At 38.2% G+C, this 19,807-nt stretch overlaps 1 protein-coding gene across 4 annotated transcripts in view; it reads left to right on the top strand.

Moving 5' to 3' along the window:
* RPS6KB1 (ribosomal protein S6 kinase B1) overlaps positions 1 to 19,807 on the top strand; it is an 80,072-nt gene that overhangs the window by 56,829 nt on the left and 3,436 nt on the right. Inside the window, exons 15-16 of one of the 4 annotated variants that reach the window (XM_045490633.1) lie at positions 1,268 to 1,318; positions 14,468 to 14,765. In XM_045490633.1, coding sequence (XP_045346589.1) covers positions 1,268 to 1,318; positions 14,468 to 14,483 — 67 coding nt within the window. In that variant the 3' untranslated portion in view covers positions 14,484 to 14,765. Of the gene's footprint in view, positions 1 to 1,267; positions 1,319 to 2,589; positions 2,636 to 13,094; positions 13,428 to 14,467; positions 14,766 to 19,807 lie in introns of those variants that run through there. The other 3 variants (XM_045490632.1, XM_045490634.1, XM_045490635.1) reach the window with 3 other exon arrangements.

Below are 19,807 nucleotides of genomic sequence, written 5' to 3'. Positions count from 1 at the left end.
TGCCTCAGAGATCTGGACGTTTTGAGATTAAACATATTTTGGCTTCAGGAACCTGCCCTCGGAGGAGAGGCCTGACGTTGATGGTTGCCCTAGGCCGGCCCCAGCTAGTCCCGTGGGGTCCTGAGCGCGTCCCTTCTGGAGGCAGGCCACCCCCCTTGGTCCGCTTCGCGCTCGTCTCCTGGGACCTGAGTTGGAGGAGCCACGTCTGCAAGGGGCTCGGGCGTCTCTAGAAGAGCGGGGCGGAGCGAGAGTTTTCGGGTTTGGCGAGCTTAAGCCCTGACAGAGTTGTGGCTGGGCGGTGAAGTTTTAAGTGAACTGGGTTTTCGTTACGATCCTAAAGTTGCACTGTGTGAACTAGGCTCTGCCAAAATCCGAGCAGAGAAGCAAAGAAGTCGGAAAGAGATTTGGCGGTGGAAGTGGGAGATTTAAAAACGGTCTTGTATGAGGTATAATAGGAACTCTGCTATTTTCGCTCTAAGTTCTAAAATGAAAAGTTTTTTTAAGAAAAAGTTTAAACAAAACAAAAGAAACGAAAAAGCCCACCTCTTGAGCCCTGGCCAAAATATATCTTAAATGATATTAAATGTATTCCGTGAATCTCCCCCATCTCCTCACAGCGATCAAAAGCCTTTACATTCTGAACCGAAAGCTTCTTACCTTTAATTTATAGAAATTGACGTCAAGTAAATAATAGTCTTTCTCCAGTCTCGAAATTAAATATTCCATACCAAGTGCACTGAACTTACTTGGCAAGGGCTTTTCTTTCCTCACTACAAGAGACAATAAATGTGCACATATATATGTTATGAGTTGACCATCTAGTGGAAAAAGTGGTACTTTGTCTTTTTATTGGTCGCTACCTGATTTAAAATCATTCACAACTTTGCCCAAGTTAGTTTAGTGGTTTGTACTTTCTGAGGCTCCTTAATCATGAGCTTCTTTGCACTTTATTTTTTCCTGTATCAGAATACAACTGAGTCTAGTGTTTAACCTCAATTATGCACTTTGAGGCTGTAACATAAATCAGATTAGTTCTATCACCAAAGTATTTGCCTTGGTTAGAGAGGCACTCTCTACTCCCCCTTCCCCCCTCCCCTGCCATTGGCATTAGATCTGCTTCTTACTGTTGATTAAGATACTGGGTTGTGTGTGTGTGTGTGTGTGTTTTAAACAAAAGTCTTCCTGACAAATTAGGTTTCTGGGTCAGTATGGCTGTCTTAGCCCATTTGAGCTGCAAAGCTATAAACAAAAAATTTATTTCTCACAGTTCAGGAGCCTACGAAGTCCAGCATCAAGGTTCTGGCAGATTTGGTGTCTGGTAAGTACTTGTTTCCTTCAGTATCTGTTTCCTAGTCTTTTTGCTGTGTCCTCATATGGTGGAAGGGTAGAAGGAGCTCTTTGGAATCTCGTTCATAAGAGCTCTGCCCTCATGACGTAATCACCTACCTTCACCTTCTAATACCATCACATTGGGCGTTAGGATTTCAATGTATGAATTTTGCAAAGGACACAAAAACTAGGACTGTAGCAAAGGCTGAGGGCCAGGCTCTGGACTGCAGTGAATTTTTCAAGGAGACTTATTTGTGTATATATTCTCTCATTCCAGCGACAATACAACATGGATATTTTTACTTTAAATTTTAAAATGTATGATAATTTAGGGAAAGAGAAAGAGAGTCAGTCTTACTTAATCCAGCTATAGCTACAATGTGGCATTAATCTGTTTTAGTACATTGATAGTTTTAGTACATTAGGTACATTTTAAATTTAGTACATTTATACACCCCACTGTTAAATTCTCATTTTAACATATTCATAACACATTACAGATGTATTAGTACAGATTGAAAGTTTAGTATACTTGGAACTACATTCTACTCAAACAACTTCACTGAAAAGTAACGTTTGAAGAAGAGTACTGAATTGATGACAGTATTTGACAATGGAAGACTTATCTCATAAATTTTCTTTCCACTAGCATCTAGAATGTTGGAAATGAATTAATCAATTAAACAGCATTTAATGAATACTTACTAAATGTCAATAATTGTTCTAAATGTTGGAGAGATAGATATTTTAAAAGGTATAGTCCCTCTCCCACAGTGAAGTAAGTAGGTAGACAAGACTCTAAACAAATAATTATAGTGTACTGGAATAAACACTATAATTGAAGGTTGTAGGAGATGCAATGGAAGCAAGAAATGGAGCATTTAACTTTGTCGGGCAGGACCTGCTTCATTAAATTTGTGGTGTTTGAGATGAATCTTGAAGAATGTGTCGAAATTTGGTAGGATACAAGCAATAACAGGACATTCCAGATAGAAACAACATTAGGTGGAAAGGCATGGTATTGAAATACTATGGCCCTTTGAAGGACTTAGTTTTTTGTTTCTGAAAGAGCAGGGTGCATATGAGGGAATAGTAAGAGTAAGTAACATTTTAATAGTAAGAGTAAGTAAGATTTTGTGGATCTCGTTTAGGAATTCATTCCATAGTTTATTCTAATGGCAAAAGGAAAACTATTGAGTTTTAAGCAGCAGAGGTTTTTTATGTTTTTTGTTTGTTTTTTGTTTTTATTTGTGTTTAGAGAGAGAGACAGAGCATGAGTCTGGAAGGGTCAGAGACAGAGGGAGACACAGAATCTGAAGCAAGCTCCAGGCTTGGAGCTGCCAGCACAGAGCCCGACATGGGACTCAAACCCACAGACCACAAGATCATGACCCGAGCCGAAGACAGACACTTAACCGACTGAGCCACCCAGGCACCCTGAAATAGCAGAGTTTTGTGACAAGATATGCATTTTCTGAAAAATTCACATGCTGATCATTTATAGCAATACAAGCTCAGTTAGGAGATTATTCCGAATAATTGGAAGTAGGAGATGAGAAGCTCTTAAACTCCTCAGTAAAATGGGATTCATGAGGTTGGAGGGGTTAAAAGGAGATAGAATCATAGAATCAATAGGATTAAGTGTAAATTGTTGCAGTTATGCCTTCCTTCTCAAGCCAATTGTTCATGCCCACCTATTCCATACTCTTGGGTAGTCCCCTCCCAGACGGACTAACTCATGTGACTTGCTGTGGCCATTGGGATATTAGCAGTTGTAATTTAGCAGGGACTTGAAGGATGTTTGCACATTTGGGACTTGCCGTTTTATTGTTGACAACCCTTCTGCCACCATGTAATCAAATCAGTCTTGCTTCCTAGAAGATGAAGGACCACTTGGAGAGAGGCCCCAAGTGTCCCAGCTATCTCAACCTTCCCATTTGAGGCCCCAAACATATGTGTGAGGCCATCCTAGGCTGTCCAGCCCCAACTAAGATGGTTCAGAACAGAAGAATCAGCTAGTCAACCCACAGAATCACAGGACATAATAAATATTTACTTTTAAGCCCTCAGATTTGGAGCAGTTTGTTTCATAACAAAAGTTAACTGATACCCTAAATGACCACGTAGATGTGGATTGGATAAGAAGTCATCTAAGATGAATCTGTCCTTTGTAGCTTGAGTGGGTGGATAAATCAATATTGGAAAGCTATGAATATTAGAACAAGTAAATTGGTGGTATTACCAAAGATAATGAGAAATATGTATTTTTAAAGACAAGTTTTGGGAGGGATAACAATAAATTCAGTTGTGGAAATAGAATCTTAGGAGTTCTTGGAATATACAGGTGAAGATATCCAGTGACTGTGATATAAAGATCTGGAGATCATAACTTTGGAGTAAAAGCTGTGGCTTTGAATGACATTGACCAATTCTCATTTATTAGTTTTGGGAGCTTTCTTTGTAGATTCCTTAATATTCTGTACTTAGACATTGTTGTCCATTGTTGTCTATTACCAGATACAGCTTCTAACTTTCTAATCTGTATGCTTTTTATTTCTTATTGTATTGGTTTGAACTGCCATTACATGTTGAATAGGAATGGTGAGAGTAGATGTCCTAGTCCTGTTCCTGATTTTAGGGAGAAAACAGGAAAAATAGTCTTTTACTATTAAGTGTTACCTATAGTTTTTTGGGGTTTTTTTTTTGTAGGTGTCATTTTTTTCAAGTTAGGGAAGTTCCCTTCTTTTCTTAGATTACTAAGAGTTTTTATCATGAATAGATGTTGAATTCTGCCAAATGCTTTTCCTGCCTTTATTGAGAAATCAGTTTTTCTTCTTTAGTCTGTTAATATGATGAATTATGTCAGTTAATTTTTAAATGTTGACTCAGCCTTGAATTTCCAGAATAAAACACATTAGGTTGTAGTATATTATCTTTTTCACATGTTGCATTTTTTTAAACTAATATTTTGTGGTGGATTTTTGCATCTATGTTTATGGGAGGTATTGCCTTTCTTATAATGTGTTTATCTGGCTTTGGTAACAGGGATGTGTTTCTGAATTGGAAATGTTTCCCCTTTTCCTGTTTTCAGAAAAGGTTGTATAGATTTAGTATTATTTCTTACACTATGATTTGGTAGATTGATGGTGAAGCCACTTGGCATAGAATTTTCTTTATAGAGAAGTTTTAAATTACAGATTTAATTGCTTTAATACTTACAGGATTATTCAGGTTATGTATTTCTTCCTAAGTGAGCTTTGGTAATTTGTGTCTATGGATGAATTGTGTAATATTCTCTTAAATATCTGTAGTGTCTGTGATGATGTTACCCTTTCATTCCTAATTTTGGTAATTTGTGTCTTGTTTTTTTTGTTTTTTGGGTTTTTTTTTTTTTTTTTGGTCAGTATAGCTAGAAGTTTCTAGATTTTGTTAGTATTTTCAATAAAATTTGTTTTATTTTGGTATTACTTCTTTTTCTCTGTTGTTTTCCTATTTTGAACTTTACTGATTTCTGCTCTTTATTATTTCTCATCTGTTTTGTATTTACTCTTTATATGGTTTCTGAAGGTAGAAGTTTGTTTGTTTGTTTGTTTGTTTGTTTGTTTTTAAGTAGGCTTTCTGCCCAATGTGGGGCTTGAATTCATGACACTGAGATTAAGAGCCTCATGTTCTATTGACTTAGCCAGTTAGGCACCCCTCTAAAGGTAGAAGTTTAGATCATTGATTTGGGACCTTATTTTTTGACATGAGCATGTAATTTTATGCATTTCCTTCTAAGCACTGCTTTGGCTGAAGCTCATAAATTTTGATATGTTGTATTTTTATCTGAATTCCGTTCAGAATATTTTCTAGTTTCCCTGCGTTGTCATCTTTGACCCATGGGTTACTAGAGGTGTGTTAATTTTCAAATATTTGTGACTTTTCTAGATATCTTTCTGTTATTTGTTTCTCATTTAATTCTGATATATTCAGTGAATGTACTTTCTATGATTTCAATTCTTTAAATTTTGTATTATGACCTAGAATATCATATGTCTTTTTAAAAATATTTTATTTTTAAGTAATCTCTACACCCAACACGGGGCTGGAACCCCAAGATCAAGAGTCACATGCTGTGCCAATCAAGCCAGTGAGGCACCCCTAGAATATCATATGTCTTGGTAAATGCTCCAGGTACACTTGAAAAGAATATATCTTCTGCTCTTGTTAAGGTAGAGTGTTCTACAAATGTTTTAGGTCAAGGTGGTTGATGGTGTTGTTCAGGTCTTCTCAATCTTTGCTGACTTTCTGTCTACTTATTCTGTCCATTGCTGAGAGAAGTCTCCAGCACCTGGGTGGCTCAGTTAAGCATCTGACTTGGGCTCAGGTCATGATCTCACGGTCCATGAGTTCAAGTCCCATGTTGGGTGAGCTCCAGTCCCACTTCAGGTGAGCTCATGCCCTGCTTCAGATGAGCATGGGCCCCACGTGAGCATGGGTCCTTCTTTGGGTGAGCATGAACCCCGCTTCATGTAAACATGAGCCCCGCTTCAGGTGAGCCCCACTTCTCTCTCTCTCTCTCTCTGTCCCTCATGGGAGAGTCTCTCTCTCTCTCTCTCTCTCTCTCTCCCCCTCTCTCTCCCTCTTTCTCTCTGCTTACTTGCATACCCTATGTCTCTTTCAAAAAAAATAAAAAAAGAAACATTGAAGTCTCCAAGTATAATAATAAATTTGTCTGTTTATCTTTCCAACTCTTTAGTTTTTGCTTCATGTATTTTGAAGATACATATTTTTTTAATTTTTTAACGTTTATTTATTTTTGAGACAGAGAGAGACAGGGCATGAATAGGGGAGGGTCAGAGCAAGAGGGAGACACAGAATCCAAAGCAGGCTCCAGGCTCTGAGCTGTCAGCACAGAGCCTGACATGGGGCTCAGATTCACAGACTGTGAGATCATGACCTGAGCCGACGTCGGACGCTTAACCGACTGAGCCACCTAGGCGCCCCTGAAGACGTATTTTTAGGTCCATACACAATTACAATTTTTTTTTCACACTTACAATTCTTATGTCTTCTTGGCAAATTGATCCTTTTAACATTGTTTAACATTGTATAATATCCCTCTTTATCCATGGTGATATGTAGCAACTCCACTTCTTTTGACTAGTGTTTTTCCCATCCTTTTACTCCTAATCTATCAATAGGTTGCTTATTTTATTTTAGTTGAATCTTCAAAAAAAAAAAAAAAAAAACCTCATTCTGACAACTTTTTCTTTTAATTGGTATGTTTCGACTATTTACATTTAGTGTAATAATTGATGCTGTTGGACTTAGGTTACCCTTTTATTAATTGTTTTCTGTTTGTGTCTTCTTTTTAATTTTTCTCTTTCACCTTTTCTGCCTTCTTTTAGATTGTGTGGATACTTTTAGTATTCCATTATAATTTATCTATTAGTTTTTTGATTGTTTAAAAAAATGTTTTTAATGTTTATTTATTTTTGAGAGAGAGAGAGAGAGAGAGAGAGTGTGAGCAGGGGAGGGGCAGAGAGAGAGGGAGACACAGAATCTGAAGCAGGCTCCAGGCTCTGAGCTCTCAGCACAGAGCCCAACATGGGACTCAAACTCATGAGCTACAACATCATGACCTGAGCTGAAGTCAGCCACCCAACCAAATGAGCCACCCAGGTGCCCCTGGTTATCTGTTTAGAAACACTTTTTCATTTTCTAATTTTTAGTTGTGGTAAAATACACATAACATAAAGTTTACTATTTTTAACTATTAACTATTTTTAGGTGTATAGTTCAGTATTGTTAAGTATATTCACACTGTTGTGCAACCATTCCTCAGAACTTATCCATCTTGTGAAACTGAAACCCATTAAGTAATAACTCCCCATTTTCCTTCTTCCCAAGCTCTGGCAAACACCATTCTACGTTCTGTTCCTATGAACTTGACTCCTCTAGATACATCATACAAATGGACTTATACATTATTTGTCTTTGTGACTGGCTTATTTCACTTGGCATAATATCCTCATAGTTCCTTTATGTTGTAGCAGGTATTAGAATTTACTTCCTTTTTAAGGCTGAATAATAATCCACTTTGTATACCACATTTTGTTTATTCATTCATCTGCTGATGGACACTTGGTTCCTTCCACCTTTAGGCTATTTTGAATAATCTGCCATAAATATGGGTATACAACTATTTCTTTGAGATTCAGCTTTCAGTTATTTTGGATATACCCCAGAAGTGGAATTATTGTATCAATTTTTAATTTTTTGAGGAACTGCCATACTGTTTTCCTTAGCAACTACACTATTTTACATTATCTCCAACAGTATACCAGAATTTTAATTTCTCTACATCTTCACCACACCTGTTATTTTTTCCCTTCATTTCTTCCCTCCTTCCTTTTTAAAATAGTAGCCATTTTGTTAGATGTGAGGTGATATCTCATTGTTGTTTTCTTTTATACAGCTTTATTGAAATATAGTTGACATGTAATCATTATGGTTTGATTTGCATTTCCATAACGATTAATGATGTTGAGCATCTTTTCATATGCTTATGTTAGCCATTTGTATATGTTCTTGGAGATAATTGTTTTTAATGGTTCTTTTAATGATTATACTATACATCCCTAACCTTTCACAGTTTACTTCAAGTAAAATGTCAGAATCTTATATCCATATAGGTGCCTTTGTTTTCCTCCCTTCTGATTATCATGTTGATTGCATTTCTGTCATTTGAAAACTACATCAAATGATGTTATAATTTTTGCTTATAATAGTCATACAAATTTTAGAGAAATTTAGTGAAAAAATAGTCTTTTATATTTATCTACCTATTTAGATTTATTTTGCTTTTCTTTCATTCCTAAAGTTCTAAGTTTTCTTCTTAAGGGAATCTTAGGGAATCAAAAGGGTATCATTTCCCTTTGTCTTGAAGAACTTCTATTTCTATTAGTGCAGGGCTCCCGGAAATGTATTCTCTTAGTTTTCCTTATTCTTATAATGTCTTTACTTTCATTAATGAAAGATACTTTGGTTGGTAACTAATTTTGGTTAGATAGTTTCAGCATTTTACAGATACCTCATTGTTTTTACTCTCCAAGGTTTCTAATGAGAAACCCATAGTCATTCAAATCTTTGTTCCTTTGTATGTTATGTCTTATTTTCCTCTAGCTGGTCTCAAGATTTTTTTCTTTATCTTGAGTTTCTAGCAATTTTTGTTGTTGTTTAATTGAGGTATAATTGACATACGAGATTATTGTTAGTTTCAGGTGTACAACGCAATGACTCAGTATTTGTATATCCAGCAATTTTATAATGATGTCTTTGGGAGTGGTTTTTTGTGAGTTTATCCTGTTTGAGATTCACTCAGATTCAAGAATCTCCGTGGATCTGTAAATTTACATCTTTTACCAAATTTTGTGGAGTTTTTGGTAATTATGTCTTCAACAACATTTTTTTTTGTGTGCTCCAATCTCTCCTACAGTAGGTTGACTAATGGCTACCAAAGGATATCAAGACTTAATCCTAGAACTTAAAATATTACTTTATTTGGAAAGAGGGTTTTTGCTAATGTAATTAAGTTAGGGATTTTTGAGATAAGGCAGTTACGTTGGATTTTTTAAGTGGGCCCTAAATGCCATCACAAGTGTCCTTATAAGAGAGAAGCAAAGGAGGTAACACAAAGAGGAGAGGGCAGTGTGAAGATGAAGTAGAGGGAGAAATGACCACAAAAGCTAAGGAATGCTGATAGCTACCAGAAGCCAGAAGTGGACAAAGAATGGATTCTCTCCTAGAGCCTCCAGAGGAATTGCAGCCCTTCTGACACCTTAATTTCAGACTTCTGGCTTCCAGAACAGTGAGAAAATGGTTTCTGTTGTTTTAAGGCACATAGTTTGTGGTAATTTGATACAGCATCAACGGGAAAGTAATATACCTCCAATGTACCTTTACATAGAAACTAATGTACCTTTCTGGAACTCCAGTGAATGAATGTTAGACCATGTGATATTGTCCCACAGGACCCAGAGGCTGTCTTCATTTTCTTTTCAATCTTTCTTCCCCCCTCTATTCTTCAGACTAGATTCTGTTGGTCTATCTTCCAGTTCCTCTATCACCTTTATCCTATTATTGATCTTATCCAGTGAAATTTTTTATTTTGATATATTTCTCAGTTTTATAATTTCTATTGGTTTCTTTTCCATAATTTCTTTTTCTCTGCTGAGAACTTCTGTCTTTCCATTTTTAAGCATGTTCACTTCTATCTTACAGAGCATAATGATAATAACAATGTGATATAATAACAAATATATATTTGGTTTCTGCCCCTGGTTCCTGATAGAGCTTCTAAAACCATTTTAATTTCCTGACCGATGGGAGTGATAGGAATATCTTACACAGAGGTTTAAACCCTTTGGAATTTCCTGGGTGATAGGAGCATCCTTTGTTCTAATGAGGTGACTCTTGGTTAGCTCCTGGATAGTTTCAGGATTGGGGCTGGTCATCAGAAATACCAAGCCATGATTCGTTTAGTCCTTTCAGTCCTACCCTCCATCCTCAGGAAAGGGAAGAGAAGATGGAGACTGAGGTAACATTGAATCATACCTACATGATGGAGCCTCCATACAAATCCCTAAACTACAAGGAGAGCTTCCGGGTTGCTGTACACATCCACTTGCCAGGAAGGTAGTGTATCCCAATCCCGTGGAAGCAGATGCTCCTACACATGGGACCTTTTTAGACTTCACCCTGTTTACCTCCTCATCTGGCTGCTTGTATTCATTATAACATCCTTTATAAAAAACTGGTAAACATAAGTAAATCTGTCCTGGAGTTTTGTAAGCCATTCAAGCAAATTCCTAATTCTGAGGGGATGATTATAGGCCCCCTTAACTTTGTAGCCAAGTCAGACAAAACTCTGGGCCCCTTGGGGACTCACTTGTTACTTGTGACTGGCATCTGAATTGAGGGTAGTCTTATGGGACTGAGTCTTTAAGTCTGTGGAGTCTGACATTAAGTTACAGGATACCCAGTTGTTATCCAGAGTTGGAAAATTAGGTGATGTGCTTAAAAAAAAAAATCTTCATACACTTGGTGTCAGAAGTGTTCTCTGGGCAGAGAAACAGTTTTTCCTTTAGTTGGTGTTAGAGAAATGAGATTTGCTAAAATGGCCCTTGGCTCAAGGAAACATGTGGTGTATGAAGAGAAAGGATGAAAGGATGGGGATGAGGAACCTCTGATCCCAGGATGGCTACCTAATTACCCATGGTATGAAACTGCAGCTGCACTGCAATCAGTTACTAAAGGTAAAAATTACCATTGGAATTTAGAAATGATGGTAGACCCAACCCCTGTAGAGTTGGCTTACTGTGGATATGTAAGGAAATGTAAAATAATAAGAAACATATTAACTGTACAATCCCTTGGTTATTGTTATCTGTAATATCTAAAGTGAAAGAAAGTGTAGTTAGGCTTTGATGCTAGACCAAGCTCAGATTTTGATTGGTGTGAGCTTCGTCCACTAGCCTCAGAGCTGCCCACAAAGGGAAAAAATATGCCAGAACAAAAGAAATTGCCTCTAATACCTCTGGTTGCCAACAAGGTAGTCAACATGGGGGGAAGGCAAAACCAAGAAACTACTGAGAACAGTGGGTATAGTGTAGGATTTGTCTCATTTTGTAGGTCAGTATCATCAGCTTTCTGAAGAACCTTTACTCAAATGGATTGTAAGAGTAACTAAATTAGGAGAAGTATCTTTGGTTTTAAATACTGCTGAGTGGAAGAGTTTGTTTGGGCTGGTACAGGACCCAAAGCTCACTGTTAAACAATCACAGATGGCTATACATGATTCAGACACACAGGTGGTTATTCCCAAGGGAACATTCATCCTGGTGGACTGGTTAAAAGCCACTGTGAAGTGTGTTTGTCTGAGAAAGCGGGGGACTGTCTAACTCCTCCTATAATTGCCAAGTGGAACCAATCCCAAATGAAGCAGCTGATGTGCTTTGTATGCAAGCCATGTGGGACTGGATCTGTGATGACTGGTATATTCACTTGATGAATATGCTCATTACTCAAGTTATGGTAGATGCTGTGATTAGGGAGGCCTCTGTTGTAGGGGCACTCCATGTAACTTTACTGTTGCAAAAATCAAACAACATGATAAAAAGTCCTATCAGATTTGCTGTATGAGCTTCCCAGTGTAAGTTTTACTGAAAACAAGATCTTTAAAGTAATTAACAAGAAAAGCAGGGAAAGACAGAGGGGAGAGTCAGGGGACTTGTCTCAGCAGAGTGGAAGTTTATGGATGGTTATTGAGAAAAGGGAGGAGTGTGGTGGACACTGATGATGTTGAAACAAAGGTGTTGATACAGCACTATCAAAGTTGGGTGGACCAGTGGGATTCCCTATTAGTCCCTCAATGTTGAAAGGCCCCAAACAAGTCTGCTTCATTTACCTCAATTTGGAGGAACTTAAAAAGCTAGAGGGTATAGATTACAATGAAAAACCCTACCCAGAATTGCTTGGGGTGATGGTTAGCTGTATTAATAAAGGTGAAGATTTAACTCTAGGGGCCCAAATCCTCTGGCCCAACCCCTGAAGCCATATGGACTTGTGTGAGTAATGTGATCAGGGGATAGAGAAATTTCTGGTACTCCTTTGCAACAGAGCTCCATGCACTGTGCTATGGAAACATGTTTATGAAGTCCTAACTTGGACTACAGTCAGATTGAGAAAATATATAAGAGTTGATGGGATTATAAAAATTAGAGTGTTGAAGCAGCCTTTATGTAAAGAAATTGTGTCTCCTCTATCTGAATGTTTTATAGGAATGAATATTAGGTATGACTGGGGAACACCTTCCATAGTTCATGTTATAAAACCAGAACCTGTTAATGAAATCTGAATGGAAGCTACAGCTAAGAATGTAAAGGCTGATGGGATTAAGGTGAAAGTTTGGAGGAGAATTGATGTTTCAACAGGCCTTATGTGAAGTGATTGTGCCTCTACCTGATTGCATTATGGGGATGAATATCATATCTGATTGGGGAATATTTCAGCTACCTATTATTATAAAATAGAAGGCATATAAATCTGCCCTTCAAGCAATATTAATTGGACATGCTAAATGAAAATTAATGTTTGCATGAATCCAAACAATATAAAGTAGAAGCTGGAGTGCTGATATGGACAAATTCTTTGTGCAGTAACTGTATGTGGAGCATTCAGTGGGGCTTATCACAAAAGCCTAGGAGCACCTCTTAGCACTGACTATAGGGACTTTGGTCTGGAGAATTTCCCTTTGAAGGGCAATTAGTAGGTTACTATCAGACATTAATTAAAATGGCCATTGTGGGGTGTCTGGGTGGCTCAGATGGTTAAGCATCCAGCTCTTGATTTTGGCTCAGGTCATGGTCTCACAGTGGTGGGATCGAGCCCCGTATCAGGCTCTATGTTGCGTGTGGAGCCTGCTTGAGATCCTTTTTCTCTATCCCTCTCCCCCCCCCCACCCCACTTCATGCATACACGTGTGCTCTCTCACTCTCTCAAGAAAAAAAAACCAAAACACTGCCCTTGTGACTAAAGACATAAAATAATCTTGAAACCTAAAATGCCTTTGATGTCTTGGTTGATGTTGGAAAAACACTATACTGGGGAAGGCAGTGCCCAGAACAGTTCCATAATAAAATGGAAATGGTTTATTCAGGGTCAGGCTACCTGTGGAATGCAAGAATGATGTATTCACAAGTAGGGGGCCTCTTTTCCCCTAGGCCTGACTTTGAAACTGTGTGAGGAGCTGCCAGATTCTGTCATCACTTGGATTGTGCCCAATAAACATCTCTCAGCTGACCAACAAATATCTCCTTGGTTCATGGATGGTAGTTGTAAAGTAAATGGACAACATTCTGTTTGGAAAACCACCACTCTGATCTGGAAGATAAAAATCAGCCAGGTGGGCTGATTTGTATACTGTTTTCTTAGCAGTGGTGGAAGAATTAAACACTGAATGATAACAATCTCTGTATTTCATTTTTTACCAACTAATGGATGATGGCCAATGAAAACCTGATACTCTGGATCCTATTAAAATCCTCTGAAGAATATTGATTTTTATTGTTGTCTTCAGCAGTCAGTTATCTTGGTTGGATTGAGACTGCAAAGTCTATTTTGACTTTTTTTCCCTTATGGATTCTAATGTTAGGACAGTTTCCAAGGCCTATGCAGTGTTCTTTTGGATCTGTCCTACGTTTGTACTACTCGGGCTAGTCTTGGAATTGTGCTTTGCTTTATATTGCCGTTCAGTTCTCAAGGAGTTTACTATGCTGCTTTGGGGTGTTCTGTGTATGTGTACTTCAGAAGTGAGCTCTGGATATATTCTGATTTGTGCACAGAACTAAGAGAACCCTTCTCCAGCTCTCTCCTCTGTGAGATTCTCTTCAGCCTCCTGCCTCTGTCCTACAGCTGGAATGATGGGTTTTATTCTCTAGGAGTTTTACTTGCCTGTGCCACAGCAAGAGGGAAAAATGGGGATTTCTTCCCCACAACTCTTTAAAATCCAGGGACCCATTTTCTGTTTCTCTGTCTATAAAGACAGGGTTGTTTTTTTTTAGGAGTTGTAGCTGCCACAGCCTCACTGGGCACCCACCCGCCTGTAAAATTCTCTCCAACCACCCCCATTCCCGACACACACACACACACACACACACACACACACACACACACACACACGTGAATATGGACCCCTCTTCCAATTTGATTCTTGTCCCCAATACTGCTCTTGTTTACCTTTTCAGAATGCTCAGGTAGTGGCTTTTGTGTTTCATCCAGAGTGTTTAGTTATAATCAGCAGTGGAGACAGGTGTTAGTGGACTATTCCTTGGCTGGCACTGGAATCTCTGAATACTTATTTCTTAAATTAGCTATTTAATATCTGTCTCTTCTACTATACTCAATGTCAATAAGGACTATTTTGGTTTTATTACTGTATCCCCATGACTAGTACAGTTCTTAGCATAAACTAAGAACTCAATAAATATTTATTGAACATATGAATGAATGGACACTTTTCAGATCTCATCTTACTTGACGTTTTTGTAGCATTCTACACTATGGATTGTTCTCACCTGGAATCTTTTTTCCCTAGGCTCCCATATTATTAAAGTCTACTGGTTTCCCCATTTGTCTAGCCTTCCTTTGTAGGTAAGTTGCTATTTCTTTATGAACCTTGCAGCTTTAGAAATTACTTTTGAAAAGGGGGCACCTACATAGTCTGCTCATATAGGCACACATAAATTCTTACTAATAAATTCTCAGTCACCATTTCATCATTTTAGAACCAAACAGATATTTGTTAACTGCATAGTGGCCCTCCTTTGCGATCTATCTTATTTCTGTTACTAGGCCCCATATAACTCTTTTTTCCCCTGCTTATCTAGTTTATTTCCTACACAAATTCTTGCTAGAGTATAATTTTCTAAAATTTAAAAACATGACTCTTGGGGTGCCTGGGTGGCTGAGTCAGTTCAGTGTCTGACTCTTGATTTCGGTTCAAGTCATGATTCCACGTTTTGTGATCGAGCCCTGTGTTGGGCTCTGTGCTGACAGTGAAAAGCCTGCTTACGATTCTCTCTCTCCCTTTCTCTCTGTCCCTTCCCCACTCACATTCTCTCCCTCAAACTAAATAAACAAAAAAACCCACATTACTCATTCAAATATAAAAGGAAGATATTTCTAATATTTTATTCAACTCATTAATTAATGAGAACATATAAGATATTAAGACTGGTTGAAAGAGAAATTCAAGGGACAGAGAATTTATATAGTCAAAGGAATGCTGAAATAAATTTGTCAGTAGAGGCAAATTTCTGCATGGCAAGAGATATAAAATGTTACATCTCAGGTTATGTTTTTTCTAGATGGAAAACAAATCTCTGCCAGGAGATTTGTATTTATATGACTAAGAACAGGAATCATTTGCATTGCTCATCTGCAATTGCTTTGTTATCATTTACCTGTAAGTTAACCACTACCCCTGTAAAGTTGTAAAATAGCCTAGGCAATAGAAAGTCAAATCAAGATGCACATCCCTATACAATCAGGTAATTCCCAGAGGGTCTGCTAAATTATATCTTGCATTCCAGTGGAAGGATCCCAGTAATTTCTGCCTATTTCCAAGTTTTGAATGTTTTTTCTTAAGGCTCTTTACCCTGACAAGAAAACTTTACTTTTGCTTTTCTATAGCACCGGTCCCCTTTTCATCAGAATGTTTTTTTTTTCCCTTCCTTGTGCCCAGTTATTTCTCTTACTTTATTTAAATCTTGGCTCCATCTTGCTTCCTTTGAACACAAATTTTTCGTCTTCCTTCTGTCACCCTTATGTGATGTGGCTGATCCTCAGTTTACTTGCTAAACATTTAGAGAGTACTTAGGAGTGTTAGTTTTTTTATTTTAAGGTATAGTAAGGTGGTATTATTTTTATTAAAAGTGGTCTTTATTCGGGCCCCTGGGTGGCTCAGTTGGTTAAGCGTCCAGCTTCAGCCCAGGTCATGATTCTGTGCTTTGTGGGTTTGAGCCCTGCATCTAGCTCTGTGCTGACAGCTTGGAGCCTGGAGCCTGCTTCAAATTCTGTATCTCTCTCTCTCTCTCTCTCTCTGCCCCTCCCCTGTTTGCACTCCGTCTCTCTGTCTCCCCAAAATAAATAAATATTTAAAAAAATTTTTTTAAATGGTCTTTATTGGTTTGGTGTATATATATATATACATATACATAGTGTAGAATATATATATATGTGTGTGTGTATATATATATGTGTGTGTGTGTATATATATATATATATATATACACACACACACATATATATATATATATATTCTCAGTTTTACTTTAAGCTCCTGGTGTAAATTACAAATGATGTGGGTTTTATTCTTTTTTTGTTTTTTGGTATAGAAATTGTATCCATTAATTCAGGGATGTAAATACATAGTACTTGTGTTATCACTTTACCTACCTATACCTATGGCAGATAATTGACAGTGATACCAAACTCATTCTTATTCAGTCTGAACTCAGCTTCAGATTCATTCGTAATATGTAAGTCCAGCCATTCACTATCAATCAGTTGAAGTCGATACAAGGTGAACATGTGTTAAATAATACTTTTAGGAAAAATGTCATAGAGCAGTCTGGTTTAGAGTTGGCATATAGGGAGGTAATCTTTGTCTCTCTTTCAAAATAAAAATACCTTTGTTATAAGGTAATTAGTTGTATAAAGTTGATTATAATCTTAAAAAGTATGTTTTCCTTAATACAAATCAAAACCATAATATACTACCTTAATCCAGTGAGAATGGCTAGAAACAAAAAGATAAGAAATAACAAGTGTTGGCAAGGATGTGGAGAAAACAAAATCCTCATGCACTGTTGGGCATATGAATGTAAATTGGTGCAGCCACTGTGGAAAACTATGGAGGTTCCTCAAAAAATTAAAAATAGAAATATATGATCCAAAAATTCCACTACTGGGTATTTACCCAAAGAAAACAAAAACACTAATTCAAAAAGATATATGCACCCCTATGTTTATTGCAGCATTATTTAAAATAGCCAAGATCTCTGGGGCGCCTGAATGGCTCTAGTTGGTTAAGCATTTGGCTCTTGATCTCAACTCTGGTGGTGATCTCATGGTCGTGAGTTCAAGCCTTACATTGGGCTCTGCACTGGGCATGAAGCCTACTTAAATAAATATAAATAAATGAAAGAAAAGAAAATAGCCAAGATCTGGAAGCAACCCAAGTGTTCATCGATTGATGAATGATTAAAGAAGATGTGGTGTATATATACAATGAAACATTACTCACCTGTAAAAAAGAATGAGGTATTGCTATTTCTGGCAGTATGAATGGACCTAGAGGGTATTATGCTAAGTGAAATAAGTCAGACGGGGAAAGACAGATACCACATGATTTTACTTACATGTGAAATTTAAAAGACAAAACAAAAAGCAGAATCAGACCTATAAATATAGAGAACAAACTAATGGTTGCCAGAGGGGAGGGAGGTAGGTGGATGGGCAGAATGGACGAAGGGGAGTGGAAGACTCAGGCTTTTAGTCATGGAATGAATAAGTCATAGGGATAAAATGTATAGCATAAGAAATATAGTCAGTGGTATTGTAATAGTGTTGTATGGTGACAGATGGTAGCTATACTTGTGGTGAGCATAGCATAAGGTATAGAGTTATCAAATCACTATGTGGCACACCTGAAACTAATGTCAATATTGTGTATCAACTATACTTCAACTTAAAAAATATAGATAAATTGAAGGGTGCCTGGGTGGCTCAGTTGGTTGAGTGTCCAACTCTTGATATCGGCTCAGGTCATGATCTCATGGTTCATGAGATTGAGTCCCATGTCAGGCTCTATACTAACAGTGCAGAGCCTGCGTGGGATTCTCTTTCTATCCCCCGCCCCCCCCAGTTGTGTGCATGCATGTATACATACCTGTTCTCTCTCTCAAAATAAACATTAAAAAAACTTTTTAAAAATATAGATAAATTGAAAAAAGGAAATATGTTTTCCTTTTTAGCTAAACACCCAAATTACCAAAGTAGATACATTTCTTTTTTTTTAATTTTTTAAATTTTTATTTTTTTATTTTTATTTTTGAGAGAGAGACAGAGCAGGAGCTGGGAAGGGTCAGAGAGAGAGGGAGACACAGAATAGGAAGCAAGCTCCAGAGTAGATACATTTCTTATATAAAAGTTTATTTGTATCATGTGCTTTAGTGGTTAACCATATGAAAAAAAAGATATGGATATATTAGCCTATTATCAATGCCCTTTTATTTTTTTGTGACTTCACAACTTTTATTTGTGTTGCTTGTGCTTTGTCTTGAAAATTTCTTCTCCTGGGGCACCTGGGTGGCTCAGTCGGTTGAGTGCCTGACTTCAGCTCAGGTCATGATCTCGCAGTCTGTGAGTTCGAGCCCCACGTCGGGCTCTGTGCTGACAGCTCAGAGCCTTGAGCTTGCTTTGGATTCTGTGTCGCCCTCTCTCTCTGCCGCTCCCCCACTCATGCTCTGTCTCTCTCTATCAAAAAATGAATAAAAAACGTTAAAAGATAAATAAGTAAATAAAAAGAAAATTTCTTCTCCCTTTGCCCCAACAATGGGCAGGGAGAAGATAGCAAAAAAATAAAAGACATCTCTCTTTATTGCACATGGACGCATTATTCAGGCTCACCTGGTGAAGTTTAGGGGGAGTCTTGTCACATTCTCAGATCCCTGTTCAGGAGACGGGTAGGTTACTGGAGTGGTATCACATGTGAGAGGGGTATCTCCAGGTCCTAGCTATTGGTCCTGTGCTTCCTGGTTCTCCATGCCTTCCTGGCCCTGCTTCCCTCAGTGACCTCTCCAGTGTATCTTTTTAAAATGTATTTACATTCCAGGTGCCTGGGTGGCTGTGTTGGCTAGGCATCTGACGTCAGCTCAGGTCAGGATCTCATGGTTCAGGTCATTAGTTTGAGCCCTGCGCCGGACTCTGTTGCTGTCAGTGTGGAGTCTGCTTCGGATCCTCCGTCCCATCTCTCTCTGCCCCTCCCCTGCTCTCTCTCTCTCAAAGTAAAAATAAAATAAAATAAAATATAATGTATTTATATTTGATCCCAAAGTAATGTGCTTTAGCTTGAAAAATTGTTTGGTTTCATTAAATCTAGAGAGTTTGGGGCACCTGGGTGGCCCAGTTGATTAAGTGTCCGACTTTGACTCAGGTCATGATCTCACGGTTAGTGAGTTTGAGCCCTGTTTTGGGCTCTGTGCTGATAGCTTAGAGCCTGGAGCCTGCTTCAGATTCTGTGTCTCCCTCTCTCTCTGCCCCTCCTCCACTCACGCTCTGTCTCTGTCTCTCTCTCTCAAAAATAAACATTAAAAATTTTTTTAAAAATATCTAGAGAGTTTTGTTGTAGGTCAAAGAGGGTTCAAAAACATAAATTAGTTACCTCCTTTCTTGTAGAAGAACTTTTCAATAAGTTTCAGATGTGGCTTGTGTCTAAAAGAAGGATTTGGTGTTTTGTAGAAGAAAGTTCAGTACAGGAGGTATGAAGGATCTATTGGCTTGTTTAATGTTCTCAGTGTTCTTGGGGTGCCTGGGTGATGCAGTCAGTTTAGCATCTGAATAATGCTTCAGATTAGGTTCAGGTCATGACTTCGTTACATTGTGGGTTCAAGCCCCACATCAGGCTCTGTGCTGATGCCTCCAAGCCTGCTTCAGATTCTCTGTCTCTCTCTCTCTGCCCCTCCCCCAACCATGCTCTGTCTCTTTCTCCCAAAAATAAACATTAAAAAAAATGTTTTTTGGGGCGCCTGGGTGGCGCAGTCGGTTAAGCGTCCGACTTCAGCCAGGTCACGATCTCGCGGTCTGTGAGTTCGAGCCCCGCGTCAGGCTCTGGGCTGATGGCTCAGAGCCTGGAGCCTGTTTCCGATTCTGT

The sequence above is a fragment of the Leopardus geoffroyi genome, chromosome E1 (genome assembly GCF_018350155.1).
Source record: "Leopardus geoffroyi isolate Oge1 chromosome E1, O.geoffroyi_Oge1_pat1.0, whole genome shotgun sequence".
Classification (NCBI taxonomy): domain Eukaryota; kingdom Metazoa; phylum Chordata; class Mammalia; order Carnivora; family Felidae; genus Leopardus; species Leopardus geoffroyi.
Note: the sequence above shows the minus strand (reverse complement) of the source record. Positions and strands in the feature narration are given on the sequence as shown.